The sequence below is a fragment of the Vidua macroura genome, chromosome 1 (genome assembly GCF_024509145.1).
Source record: "Vidua macroura isolate BioBank_ID:100142 chromosome 1, ASM2450914v1, whole genome shotgun sequence".
In the NCBI taxonomy this organism is placed as follows: Eukaryota; Metazoa; Chordata; class Aves; order Passeriformes; family Viduidae; genus Vidua; species Vidua macroura.
This window is the reverse complement of record NC_071571.1, coordinates 73,042,447-73,055,947: the sequence shown is the minus strand read 5'-3', so window position 1 is coordinate 73,055,947 and position 13,501 is coordinate 73,042,447. Positions and strand designations below refer to the sequence as shown.

Sequence of the window (13,501 nt, the reverse complement as noted above, 5' to 3'; positions counted from 1 at the left end):
ACATCTAACATTGCCTATGCTCAAGCAGACTACTGATACGATATATACATTTTTTAAAAGATCTTCCTGTTATGGAAAATTGCTTTTAGGTTTTAAATATATGAGTGTAGCATTAAAAAGCATGTTTATTATAACCAAACATGACTTGATTTTTATGCTCTCATCTCTTTTTGATTAGAATTTACTTGTTGGTTTGTGTGTTTGGCCTCAACATTTTGAAAGTTTCCATCACTGCATTTTTATCTTTGACATTAAAACAAAGACAACCTGCCAACAACCAAATCCTAGAAAATGCTAAATGTTTAATGTAACTTACAGTAGGAAAAGGCCTGGAAAACAAATCCTAGAAACCAGAAAAGCTGTGAGAAAAGACATTTCCTTAAAATAATTTAGGAGTAAAATCTGTAAAGAAACACAAAAATTGCTATGTTTTGAATTTAGTTCAGTCATTGGAGAGATGACGCTTACTTTAGAACGAAGTTCTGAACAGAAGTCCCCATTTTCCTTCAGTAAATTCAGAAAAAGTGTAAGAGGAAAGGGGCCACCATGTAAGGAATCAGTCTCAGAGGTAATCAGTTCCAAATATGCACTAACATAACCTTTAATGTTAGTGCATATCTGAACTGATTACCTCTGAGGCTGATGATCCATGTGACATGGATGCATCTAAAACAAGTAAGAACTTCTCCTCTCCAGCTCCTGCTCTTGCTTGTTAATAAAAAAAAAATTCATCATGTGCTTGCAGAAATTAAGAGCTAAACAGAAGTTTGCAAATTTCTATTCACTAGCTACAAATGCAAAAAAAAGGCAATGTTTTAACTATTCTCTTTTGGAACAACTGGCTATAAAAACAAGAAGCAGGGCACTTACATTCACTCATATGCAGAACAACACTGTATTCTCTATAAATACCTGAAAAAAGAAACTTACCCAGAAATGAGTACTTGACAGTCTTTTCAGTAACTGCATTTTTGTCTTGCTACACATTACAAGCAAATCCAGATCTACCATGCAAAGGTAGGTGTAATATCTATGTGAACAATAGATATCTCTATTTAGAAGTCTCTTGGGAAAACTGAAACTTCCGAAAGATCTGCAGTACAAGTACAGTCCATCCAAGCTGTGGCAATGCTGTGCATTTCAGCACTATGGATGAACTCAGTAATATCATGGAGAGAAACTAGCAAGATGTTGAGGTTTTCTTTTCATATCTTACCTGCAGTAAGCACCTATCTCTAAAAGTGTAGCCTATCAATTTGTCCAAGTGCATCAGACACTGATGGTAACGGACATGGTGGGTGAGGACAGGAAGCATCATTGCATGCTGAAAAAACAAATGCAATAAGCAAAATCATTCAACTTTAGTGTACTGAGAATTCAGTTGACTGAGCTAAAAATACAAACACTTCCCAATTGTTACAACATCTAGTTTACTGTTTTGGTTTAAATGAGGAAAAAAAATATCAGTTTCCCATCCTTCACTTATCAAAGCACTTAATTAATCATATGTTTTTATCTCCACAGCCCTGCCCAGACTAAAGGAATAAATACATAAACCCAGTCTTCAACTTAAGCAACTTAAGTAACAGCAAATTTCAAGAAGCTATGACTGAATACAATGCTATATGTTTGTACCTTTTCATTTAACACCCTGCTTCAAAAATGAAGAAACACCACTTCTCCTCTGCCTCAATACATTAAGGAAAAAACACTTTACACCACTTTAGCCAGCTTTCACCAAACAACAGTAGTTACTAAATTTTCAAGCACAGTTGTACCTTGCTTCACTACCTTTTGAGGAAGAATTATGGGATTTTTGAAATGCTGTAGTCTGGCACATTTAATGTGCTAAAAATATCAGAAAGGTTGCTGTTTGTCTAAGACACAGACAGTGTTTTTCTGTTGGGGAAAATGTCAATAAAATTGAAAAAAACAACAACTATTTTGTAACAATGGCAGTCCCCCTCTCTCAGTGTTTCAAAGGAATTCTCCACTAATATTGACTTCAGAAGCATCAGGGTTGAAATAAGCAATTAGTATAGTTTATCTGTAGAGTAGTATAGCAAGTATGATATCAACATCACAATTCTTGCATAAGAATGAAGAGAGAAACAGGAGAAATGCAGAATTTTAAGACTTTTATGCATATGGGCATTTGTGAACTAGTTTTTTCTAATTGTTCCTATTACTGACATGACATTAATATATTCAAAATAAAGGCATGTTTTAAGGGCATTAAAATCTGAGGGCTGTCACAATTAACTCAGAAAAAGGATTGTGTATGATTAGAGGAAATGAGTGTATAGCATAGAGAGAAGCAAGAAGAAGAAGCACATGAAATAGATGACATATAATTTACAGAATAAATGCTGTTACAGATTTCTGCAGGTCGCTAACGACAGAACAGCAGAAAATACAAACTGGACTGGTGAATGTTACAAGATCAAAAATTAAGACTAACTTAATGGCAAGACTTTCTGTTTAAGTAAAAGACCATGAAATTCCTGAGAACTGAACACAGGGCTGGAAGGTAATCACAGAATCATTTAGATTGGAAAAGACCCTTAAGATGATTGAGTCCAACTGCTAAAGTAACACTGCAAACTCCACCAACTAAACCATGTCCCACAGACCTTTATAAATACCTTCAGGGATGGTGACTTCACCACTTTCCTGGGCAACCTGTTACAATGCTTGATCACCTTATCTGCAAAGAAATTATTCTTAATATCCAATCTTAAACCTCCTTGGTACAAGTTGAGACCATTTCCTTTTGTCCTGTCACTCACTGCCTGGGAGAATACAACATCTCCCACTTGGCTACAGCCTCCTTTCAAGCAGTTGTAGAGAGTGATTTGGTCTCCCTTGAACCTCCTTTTATTCAGGCTAAACACCCCCAGCTCCCTCAGTCACTTCACATCAGACTTGGGCTCCAGACCCTTCACCAGCCCCAGTGCCCTTCTCTGGACACACTCCAGGTCCCTCAATGTCCTTCTTGTATTGAGGAGCCCAAAACTGGACACAGGATTCAAGGTGCAGCCTCACCAATACTGAGTACAGGGGACAATCCGTGCCTTGCTCCAGCTGGCCACACTATTGCTGATACAGGCCAGGATGCCCTTGGCCTTTTTTGGCCACTTGGGCACACGCTGCCTCATGTACAGCCAGCTGTTGACCAGGAACTCTTCCCTGGTCCTTTTCTCTCAGATGAAATAACCAGCTAATATGCAAGAAAAAGACTCCCTGGATCTCCAAATGGCAGAGAAATATAAAACCACTCCAAGTAGAATTAGGAAGTGTTATCAGGAAGTTTTATTTTGTTACCATGCCACTCATTTACAATTTTTGGGGGGTATTTATAAGAACATCCCATTTATCTCCATATAAACTGTACAGGTGCACTTCCTATGTCTTCCTTCATGGAAGGAATTAATTGAAAAACACCGAAACAACCAAACCTGAAACTGTTTCACAGGACAACTGTGCTTCCCTGCCTCTACATTCCACCATACTAGACAGAAAGAGTCTCCTCAAGCAACATTTAACATTCTTTACAGCAATATATGTGTCCCTGCATTTGAGGACTGAGATACCAAGTTTCAGACTTTTATCAGCTGTGGTGCAGTGAAAAAAGAATTGACAGATGCCTGGGAACACACAGAAAGACTTTAATTTGACTCTTGAAGTTATATTGACAAAATGCTGCTTTCCAGGCACTAACTATTTGATCGATTGATTGATTCAATCAAAACCCATCATCTTGGACTATGGCTATTCAATGTTTCTGATGTTTTATGTATTTATCTCTGTAGAAGAGAGGTTTTTAAAATATGTATGATTTCAAATATTTTGCATGTCCTTTTCTTGCTGCAGCTAGCACAGCAAAGCAGAGACTCTCTCAAGTGCCCTGATCCCCCAGGACAGCAAGTGCTCCTGACCTGAAGCTACTAAGTGGAAGTAGGTGAGCTAAAATATTTTGGAATGCATGAGTTGCTGAACACTCTACACTGCTCTTGAAGGTTCACCAGCAACAATGGTGTGGGTGGAAAGGGGAACAGAGGTGGTGCCTTCTCAACATGGCCAGATCCTGACACACAGTGTATTTAAGTTGCCCAGCTCAGTGGCCAAGTACTGCACTGGATATACTGGTAACTTCAAGTGAGCCTGTAACTTACACATTTTACTCTTTTTTTGAACATTCCACTCACCATTTTTCCTCCCCTTTCAAGCAGTTCATTTCTCAGACAGCAAAGACCAGTGTCATTAAGGCTACTTGTCACTCAGAGCAAGTATAAGTGAACACAAGTGACTTAAAAGAGTTTCAATCTTCTAAACTGCAATGCTTTTAAAAGCAGTAATTTTAAACCACTGCACTTGAGCTCTGCCCCCAGAGCTGATTTATGCGTATTTAGTTTTAGTCGTCTTTAATCTGGGAAAAAGCATGTAGCAACAGCAGCAATCTTTCATTTTACATACAGTTGCCTATTCTTGGCCTCTCAAAGAAATCAAATCAAAGGACCTTCATATCAGAACTGGCTGATTTAGATGTTACAGCTGCAGATGGGCACAAAAACTGTGAAACAGCTTTACTTTTATCATTCTTTGGCGTTTTGCTGTCCTTCAACAAAATGAAACAGGAATATTCAAGACATTAGGAGATGAATCACAAAAGCGATTATGAATAACACAGAACAGTTTCAAAGTGCCTAAATTGGAAATTTACACTGTTTACTTAAGCTGTAAAAATATATCCAGTTCACAACACAAAAATTAGGAAAGAGCTGTGATGCTCCTGAGCTATGTGAGGAGATATTGCGCCACTATTCTCCTTCTACTTCAGAAGCAACAGTAGAATCACAAGAAATGTTTCAGATGGAAGAAAAGCAATTTTAGTTACTAGCATTTCTCTCACTCTAGAATTTCCCCCTTTGGCCTGACCAGACTTCTAAGATTACAATGTAATTTCTACCTATACCCTTTCCTAGCAACCTCCCTAATTTATACTTCACATTGTTAAACTAATATTAAGTTGCATGTATTTAACTCTTAAATAACATCACCAAAACAACAGCTAAAAAATAATGCAAGTATATCTCTAGCATAATTATTTGGCTGTTACTACTACTCAAATTTTACTAATAAAAAATTAAATTAAAATTGCATTTATTCTTATCATATCACAAAGTTGGTTGCTGTCAACTTCTTCAGAATAGGATCTGACAGAGAGATGTTCCTTGGAGATGTCATGCATATGAAACAGAATATCTGAAAGATACCTTTCTACTGAGGCTCACCTCAAAAGGTAATTGTGATGGGGTTTTAGCAGTTTTTTACTTTCTTTCAAGTAAAAAGATATTTCTTCATGCTTTACTGTAAAACTTGGGGTGTTTTAAAATAGAAAAATATAATAAAATTAAAATATCTAAAACCAAGCCAGTTGATGGATTAAGAGCTCCACACTGGACTCAACATTTGGCAAACCTCCAGCCTCAAACTGGCCATTCCTAACCTCTCTCTCTTGCACTAATCAACCCCTGGCAGAAAATTTTATATTACCTTTTTTGTGTGTATAGAAGGGGTGGGCAGAACACCAGAATAGTTCTCTAGATCAATAGATATTATTTCCATTTGGTTCTTTAGCCTAGAGGAAACCCTTGCAAAGGTAAATGGCAGCTACCAAGAAAGAAAATACATCTCTCGGGTTCAGTCACCTGGCAGACGTCAGAGCGTATCCCTGTTTTCCAGAATCCCTGGCTGCTCAACTCCACGGTCACTTCACGTCTCATTGTGTTCTTCTGGCGAATTTTCTGCAGTGCTTCCTAAGCAGGGAGAGAACAGAGCTCCTGTGAAGAGTTCGCTACAACAAAGCACAGCAATGCACACACCAGTGCATTCACAATACCCATGTAAGGTTCAGTTTTGGTGAGCACTTTCTAAGGCTAGCACAGATGTGATAAGTCCCAGATACAGACTGGCAGAAGTGTTGCAATACAGTGCAGGCAGGGGATTTTGGAAGACCAAGGAGAGAACAGAGGTGACTACATTTTTTTTTACTGCAAATGACAAAACACACCAGTCCAACTCATACATCCAAGATGATACATGAGTACGAAAGGTAAAGTCCTTACAATGAAAGCACTTTATTTACCAGATGTACAAAACAACCTCTTCATTCATGTTCATCACTGTGAGTACTCCTGCTCTGAACATTCAGGAGGAGCAAAGCAGGCTTTGCTTTGTCATCTTGGCTACTTTGCAACAGTTCCTGTTCAGCTATGTCACTCTGCCCAGTCTGGGAAAGGGGTCAGCACTCACCAGTTCTGGAGACTATGCTGATTAAAATCCACCAATTTTATTTCAATAAAAATTATTAAAAATATGTTTTATCTTGACCACTGGCTATTTTGGTGGTGTGCAAACAATTTGTCTCTAGAAACCATGAAAGGGTCAGAATAATTTAAAGATTTTGACAATATCATTGAAAGAAAATATTTTCTGTAAAAATGAAATGAAAGAAAAAGAGATAAAATAAATCAGCCCTGGATTAGAATCTCTTGGTTCCAATACTATAAAGCCCTGGGGTGTGCAAGCTCCCCACGCAGCATGAACTAACCCCTCAGTGCTCTGCCTTGTTCAGAACACAAAGCTCTTCAAAGCTGCAAAGCTCATCCTGCCTTTCCCTCTCCTTTTCATTACAGGGCACTTGCTCAAAGCTGTCTCTTCCCAGCTCTCAGTTCGAAGCCTGTGAGCATACCTGGGCAAGAACAGGCTCTGTTTTCTGATTTGCAGAGACTCACAGAGTAGTTCCAACAGGTGCATCTGTCCAGACACAGATTTATCAAACCTCAGACACCTCCATAAAGCGGTGTCTATGGCAGGACACTAGATAGCCCTAGCTCCTTTTATATTCAGTGAAGAGGATAAATGGCTTCAAAAATGCATTTCTCCCTCCACTGACTTCAAAGTGAGCCTTCAGGTCCTAATTTATGCACCTGCTGTAAATGCTCAAAGTTAGGTTAGAGGAACAAAGCCCCAGGCATGACCTTGTCACAAATAATATCACTGTACAGCCTCACAGTGGTGGATGACTGATGGCAGAGGGAACAGAGATGCTGCCAGCACTGTACCCCTTGTGCATTGTCAAAGGTGTGTCATTGAGTTTTCCTGAAAAAGGTGCTACAGTGTTTGCCAGACCTGGCTGTATTTCAGTCTGACTGGCTCAGAAGCACTCCATAATATGTGATTCATAATCTTTAAAAGCCCACATACCAGTCAGGTACAGTCCTACAGTTCCTTCTGAGTTACTGACACCTCTACTGGCAAATACATAGATTATCCTCACACAAAGTTTCTGCTTCAGCCCTGTATGCCTCCCTCTTGGCAAACTACTTGTAAAACTTGCTATCCTAGATAATAGTCTAGAAACAAAAATCAGCACTCCACAGCAAGTGCTAAATAACAAAGGAATGTTTTAACTTCTGGAGCAAAATACAATCCACTACAATTTTACAAACAATCCACTACAATTTTACAAATGAGCTATCCATTACCCCTTAATGAAAATATGCCCATAAAACAATGATCTTCTGCTTGCTCAGTGTGTAGCTGTAGCAAACAAAATCACCTCTGTAAGGACAAATATTTTTTTTCCTTTACAACTGTGGCATAGTTCAGTCATAATGTTGTGGGGTTTTGTTTTTTTTCCATTTATAAGTAAGGAAGCCAAGGGCTTATTTAATATCAGCATTAAATGAAATGTTTACTAACACTCTTGCTCACACAACAGCGTACTATGCTTTGCAACAATGAAAAACATCAGGTGCAATGTCATATGTATCACTTTCTGCAACCAAAACTAATTCCAGAAGCTCAGTTTCTGAGACTTCCCCAATAAACTGGGGAAGTCTCAGGAATCACACTCCATGATTCTCAAGCGTCCTTCCCAACTCAGGGTAGTCTATGATTTTATGAATAATTAGTGTTTCTAATGAAAAAATAAAAATACAATACCACTTAATTAAATACCATCCTGTACTCGAGAAGTTAATTTCTCCTCTGTGTATTCTTTAAACATGTTGTCAAATTAAGAGTGCCTGACAGACAGGCACCAGACAAATTCAAAACTTCAGTCTGTGGATTTACAGAAATAGGTTGGTTTAGGCTATATTTAGGAGTCTTTGTTTTTCTGCTTTTAATTCCCAATTGGTTGAACATTTGCACTTAGGAAATGCTTATCGCTCATCACTTTGCAGGGAAAAAAACCAAAATGAGAAAAATATCTTGTCTATCATACAACAACCAGATGATTTCAAGTCAAAGATCCTAAGCAATGTCACTATACTGCCTAATAAATTACGGTTTATGCACACAAGCATGGCAGTTTTTATTTCAGAAGAGAAATGTTCAAAATTACGAGCCAGTTAAAAGTACATTAGGAAATAAAAAGTCCTTCTCTATGCTAATTCTTGAAACCATTAATGGCAACAGCTATAAAGAAGTTATGGTTCCATAACAATAATTCCTATAATTGGGTAAAAAACTTGCAGCAGTTTGACAGCTGAAGAAAGGAAAAAACCTCCATTCAATAACAAACATAGATAAAAACAAGATCTGTGTTAAGAGTCTGGAAAGAAAATGTTTTGTAAAGGATTTCTATTGTTTCCATAAACAGGGCAGTCCTGTTGGCTGTATTCCATCCTGAATTACAATGCTCAATTATCAGTCAAAAGAAGGTCCAGAATACCTCTCTTTGTGATAATTTCTGTTTATCAGCCTGTTTGACTTTGGGACTATTAGCCAGTAGGTGACGCAGCTTCACATAACTCTTCCACAGCTTTTGGTATCTGAAGAACAAAACCAGAAAACAAGTATTTTGGTCAGTGAACAGAAGACTCTCCCTGTTTGTCATTAGGAACACACCAGCTGCTAATAATGCACACAACATACATAATGTCTACAAGCACCTCTTTGCTACAGAAATACAATAACCTCAAAGCATTTTCTGAGAGGTGACAGTGCCTGGGTAGCTGCTCCAGCAGGGTGGGCCAGGTAGCAGAGAGAAGGCGTTAATGTGCAGAGTGAGGTAAAGAACAGCAAAGACCCAGGCAGACCCCGGTTGTCCCAGATACCCACCCATCCTCTTCAAAGGGCCACCTCTGCAAGCTGAAAAGATGTGCCTGCCCCTTAACTCAATTCAGGCAGGTGAAAACTCCTTCTTCTCCACATGGTTTACCTATCTCTCACTGCAAAGGAGTGGTAGCCTTCCCCGGGAAGTGTCTGTCCTTACACCAGCTCAAACATTTCAGTGAATCACATGAGGATGAGCTCTACAAGTCACATGCAACATGAAGTTACTCTGTGAAAAGTGAAATGAAAGTTTTGTTCCCTATGGGTTTGTGCTGAATGGAAAGAGCAATTCAAGTTATTTCTGTGATTGGCACATACTTAAGTTTTCTGGTTTTCTCCAGCCATCTAGCCTTTTCTTATTTTGGCAGTGTCTAATTACACATGAACCCCAATTTTCCTTGGTGGGAGTCCCTCAATGATCTAGCACAAACATTCACCAAATCTGTAAGAACTTACTCCATTTGAAGACAACATCCCAAAATTATATTCAGCTGCAATTGACCGACAGGTACAAAAGTTACAATGGGAGGAGCAACAAAGAGAATCATGACAGAGATCCTCAGTCCTTAGGAAATAATGCTACCTCCATTCAAAATGTAACCTCTGTATTCAGGACAATCATAAATCAGATTTTGAATAGGAAGCAGGGAATTAGAGGCCAGAGGAAAGAAGTTGACTCAAGTTTGTTTTTACTCGTATTTACATTATAAAACAAGATCCTCCCCAGCAACAACTTAGAGCAATGGTTTTATTAGGAAGTTTTCACATTAGTGGCTTAGCAGTCAATGAAGCGGCAGCTCTTTTACTATTTCATAATCTTCCCAGCATCCCACATTCACAGACACATAAACAAATATTTTCTTATTGGCATCTTTTCCCTAGCTATTTCTCTGCAGCATTCTTGAATGTATACTCTCTACCTCTGGAGATACTGATATTTTTTCAGTCTACAAACACATCTGAAATGGTCAATCCATAGATTTTTCTCATGCTCCATTCACTGCACTTTTTCAATCTGCAGAATAGCATATCTATTTTCAACAAATCACCATCCAAAAAAAGAAAAATGAGTTAATGAACAAATCAACCAAAACAAAAACAACAAATGCTTTGAGGAAGTTTCAACCTGAAAACAAGAACCTGAAACTGTGAGCTACAATACACATTTTTTCTACAAGTATTGATAAGGGTGAAAAAAGCTTTGTTATTACAATTAAGTTTGAGAATTAATAAACATATTACCATTACAAAAAAATTCTGTATTAGAACATCACAAAGAAAAGACACATTAGAGGAAAATCTCTTCTGGGTGCACATACATCAGAGTTAAGCCTGACATTTATGACAGCACCACAGAGGCCACAAAAAACACTTTGATACTTTGATAAAATAAATGTATTCTGTACATTTATTTTAAGCAGCTCTGAGGTTAAAACCCAAAACAAAAAACAAACCCACAAGTAAATTTTAAAGAAAAAAAATGTGTGGGAAGAATAATTTTTGTCTCTTTATACTATTTTCAATGAAAATACTAGAACTTTACAAATACTAATAAATTCAGCATCAACGTAGAAATAATTCTTATATTTTTGGGTCTAATTATTTCCTTTTTATGGACAAGAAAACTAAAATATAAAGAGATAGGTTTTAAAGATAAAACTAATGATCAAAGCCAAAAAAACCATTTTATTATCTGGATTAGCACTCAATATTCCTACTTCCTGCCACGTTGGATTTAAAATCCTCAGCAAGCAGTTGCAAAAGAATCCAACTGTCCTACATGCATGTGGGTGTTCGGGCCTCAAAACTGCAGATCTGTTGAGCATTTTGCACATAAATCATCCTCTCTTTACACACTTTTGTTTTTAGTATTGTTGCTGTTACTGTTTGTTTTCTTGTCTCATTGCTGTTTCCAGTAAATAATTTTTCTCTCAACCTGTGATCTCTGCCTTTTTGTGTCTCTCAGTGGAAGGGGAAGGGAGTGGCTTGTGGTTCTCTTATTAGTGGGAGTACTAAATTGGGGAATATCATTCCTAAACTATTGCATTGAGGAAAAAGAGAACCTTAACCACACATGCACCAGAGACAGGCTTTATACTGTCATCATGCAGAAAGCAGATGTCCAAATCACCGGAAGAATTCCCTGAAATAGTCAGAGATAAGAAAAGAACTGGGAAAAAATCTAATAATCACTTTTGCGTCCCTTCATCAATCCACAGTGAAACAGTATTTCTTGGTCTGTCTGAAGTCCAGATTCCCTCTCCACTCCTTCTCTACATTCCTCCCAAACTCTATCATGATATAAAAAGCACAGAAAAGAGCTTCAAGAGCTTCCAAGCTAGGAAACACAATGTAGACATGATCCTTCAAAGCACAGAAAGAGATGATTAAGTAGGATATAGCAGTATGCAAGAAACAAACATCATAAAGTAATCAAACAGAAAATGGCTATATTATTCCTTACTAGACCTGAAGAACATCTAATTAAACAATCAAGCAGCAGCTCTGAAATAAAAATCATTACTTTTGCATATGATGCACAGTAGTACTGGTGAAGTGATTACCTGAAATCTTCTCCCTGTCAGTAGCATAAGAAGACTCAAACAGTGATTAGAGAAATTTAAAAACATCCATTCAGGGCTGTTTAACAAAATGACCTAAATACATCCTGTAGCTCAGAAGTCAATATGCTACAGACATTAGGAAGCTTGGGTAACTACTTCTCCTTCTCTGCCTTCCCATTATGCTATTTCCTCTCTGAAAACCCACCACTGGCCTCTCAGAGAAGTAACATGGAGCTTGAGGAACCACCTTTTGCTGGACCCAGAAGAGCTGTTGTCAGGTTAAGAAGTTTCATACCACACATGCACCCGTGTTTACTTCAGCAGATCCTGAATTATTCCAGAGAAAAAGTTACTCCTCATATTTTCTAACTTGCAGGAGCTTGTGTCCGATATCATAAGCGCTAAGCTTTATACTGGACTCAACTAAGCACATAGCCAAGCCCTATTTAAGGCACAAATGACAGCAGTGATGAGTTCCTGAACAAAAGAAAGAAGGAAAAGCATCTTACTGAGGATCTCCAGCATAACTGAGTTGAGCAGGTCGTATCCCAAAGTGCACAATAATAGGGAAAGTAATTACATCAGGATTGAATTGTTCGCGGTCTAGTTGATCAATACGAACTGAGCTGGGCTTCTAGGAGAAAAAAAACAAAATACAACTAAATCGACAGCAGCTCCATGGAAAATTTACTGCCTCAAGCCCACACTATCCAGGAAACACGAAGCAACAACATTCTAAACTTAGTAAGATGCACATTAAACTGATCATTAATACTATTATAAATATTTGGCAACAACAATAACTGGAACAAAGTTAATTGACTTAACACTCAAAGAAAAAAAAAACAAAAAGGCCTTTTAATTTTAAACTTCTGGAAATTTACTTTTACTATTTCCAAGAACTTAAAACAACTTTCTTTGGTCAAGCATCACACCAGAAAAAAAAATTAGGATTAGCATTCTGGCATCCAAGAACCCACATGCCAAGATCAGGTTACCTCTCTAATTTTAGTTCATGATTTCCCAAAGCAAATGAAGGCATTATTAGATCCATTCAATCACACTGACTAAACAGCATTAAAAAAAAAATCTGTCACACTACTCTCAGAAAAGGCTCCTAGGCTGATGTGTACAAGGAGGAATAGGAGGAATACAGTCTTGTATAATGAGGAGACTTTTGCCCTTTTAACAGTTCAAAACAGAAGTTCTTTTCATTGTTAAAAAGGACAGTGCAAAAGAAGGCGACTTTTGCTTCAGCTCCATGAATGCAGAGAGTAAGTAATTGCACATCACTGTAGCAGACATGCTGCTCACAGAGCTTTTGATCACTTACCCAGCATATTTAAAAACTCAGCTGAAGGTGCACAGTTTGTCTCCAAGTAAACAACTTCTCCATTACCTGTCAAGCTGCTTTGTAACATGCCTGCTTTCTCCCCCTTTTGCAATCAGCTGGATGAGGCCAATACATTTTGCTTGTATTAGGTTTCAGAAAAAGGGTATTACTTCTAGTTACCTGCATCTCAGAACTTCTCATTTAGCACCGCAAAGATGCACTCAAAGATGAGTTTCAGTGTTACAGAAACAGCTCCCACAATTCTCCTCACAAAACAATAAAAACTGTCAAGAACAAAGCTTTTACCCTCCAAACCACCTTGGTAGAACTGTTCACAGGAATAATTTTCTGCACAGAAAAGCAAAGCCAATTCTATATATGGCCACAGTTTCGATCTATTCTAAAAAGAAAACTTACTTAAATGCTTTCAGATACAGAAATATTTTCCAAGGGAAAAATGCTTATCAGTTTCCCTTTA

The 13,501-nt window shown here is 37.9% G+C and overlaps 1 protein-coding gene across 1 annotated transcript in view; it reads right to left on the bottom strand.

Annotated features, from left to right (window-relative positions):
- Positions 1–13,501, bottom strand: part of DROSHA (drosha ribonuclease III) — a 73,842-nt gene that overhangs the window by 31,463 nt on the left and 28,878 nt on the right. The window contains exons 14-17 of the mRNA XM_053985567.1: positions 12,200–12,324; positions 8,744–8,843; positions 5,712–5,819; positions 1,217–1,324 (exon numbers count right to left, since the gene is read on the bottom strand). Of these exons, the coding sequence (XP_053841542.1) occupies positions 1,217–1,324; positions 5,712–5,819; positions 8,744–8,843; positions 12,200–12,324 (441 nt within the window). The remainder of the gene's footprint in view (positions 1–1,216; positions 1,325–5,711; positions 5,820–8,743; positions 8,844–12,199; positions 12,325–13,501) is intronic.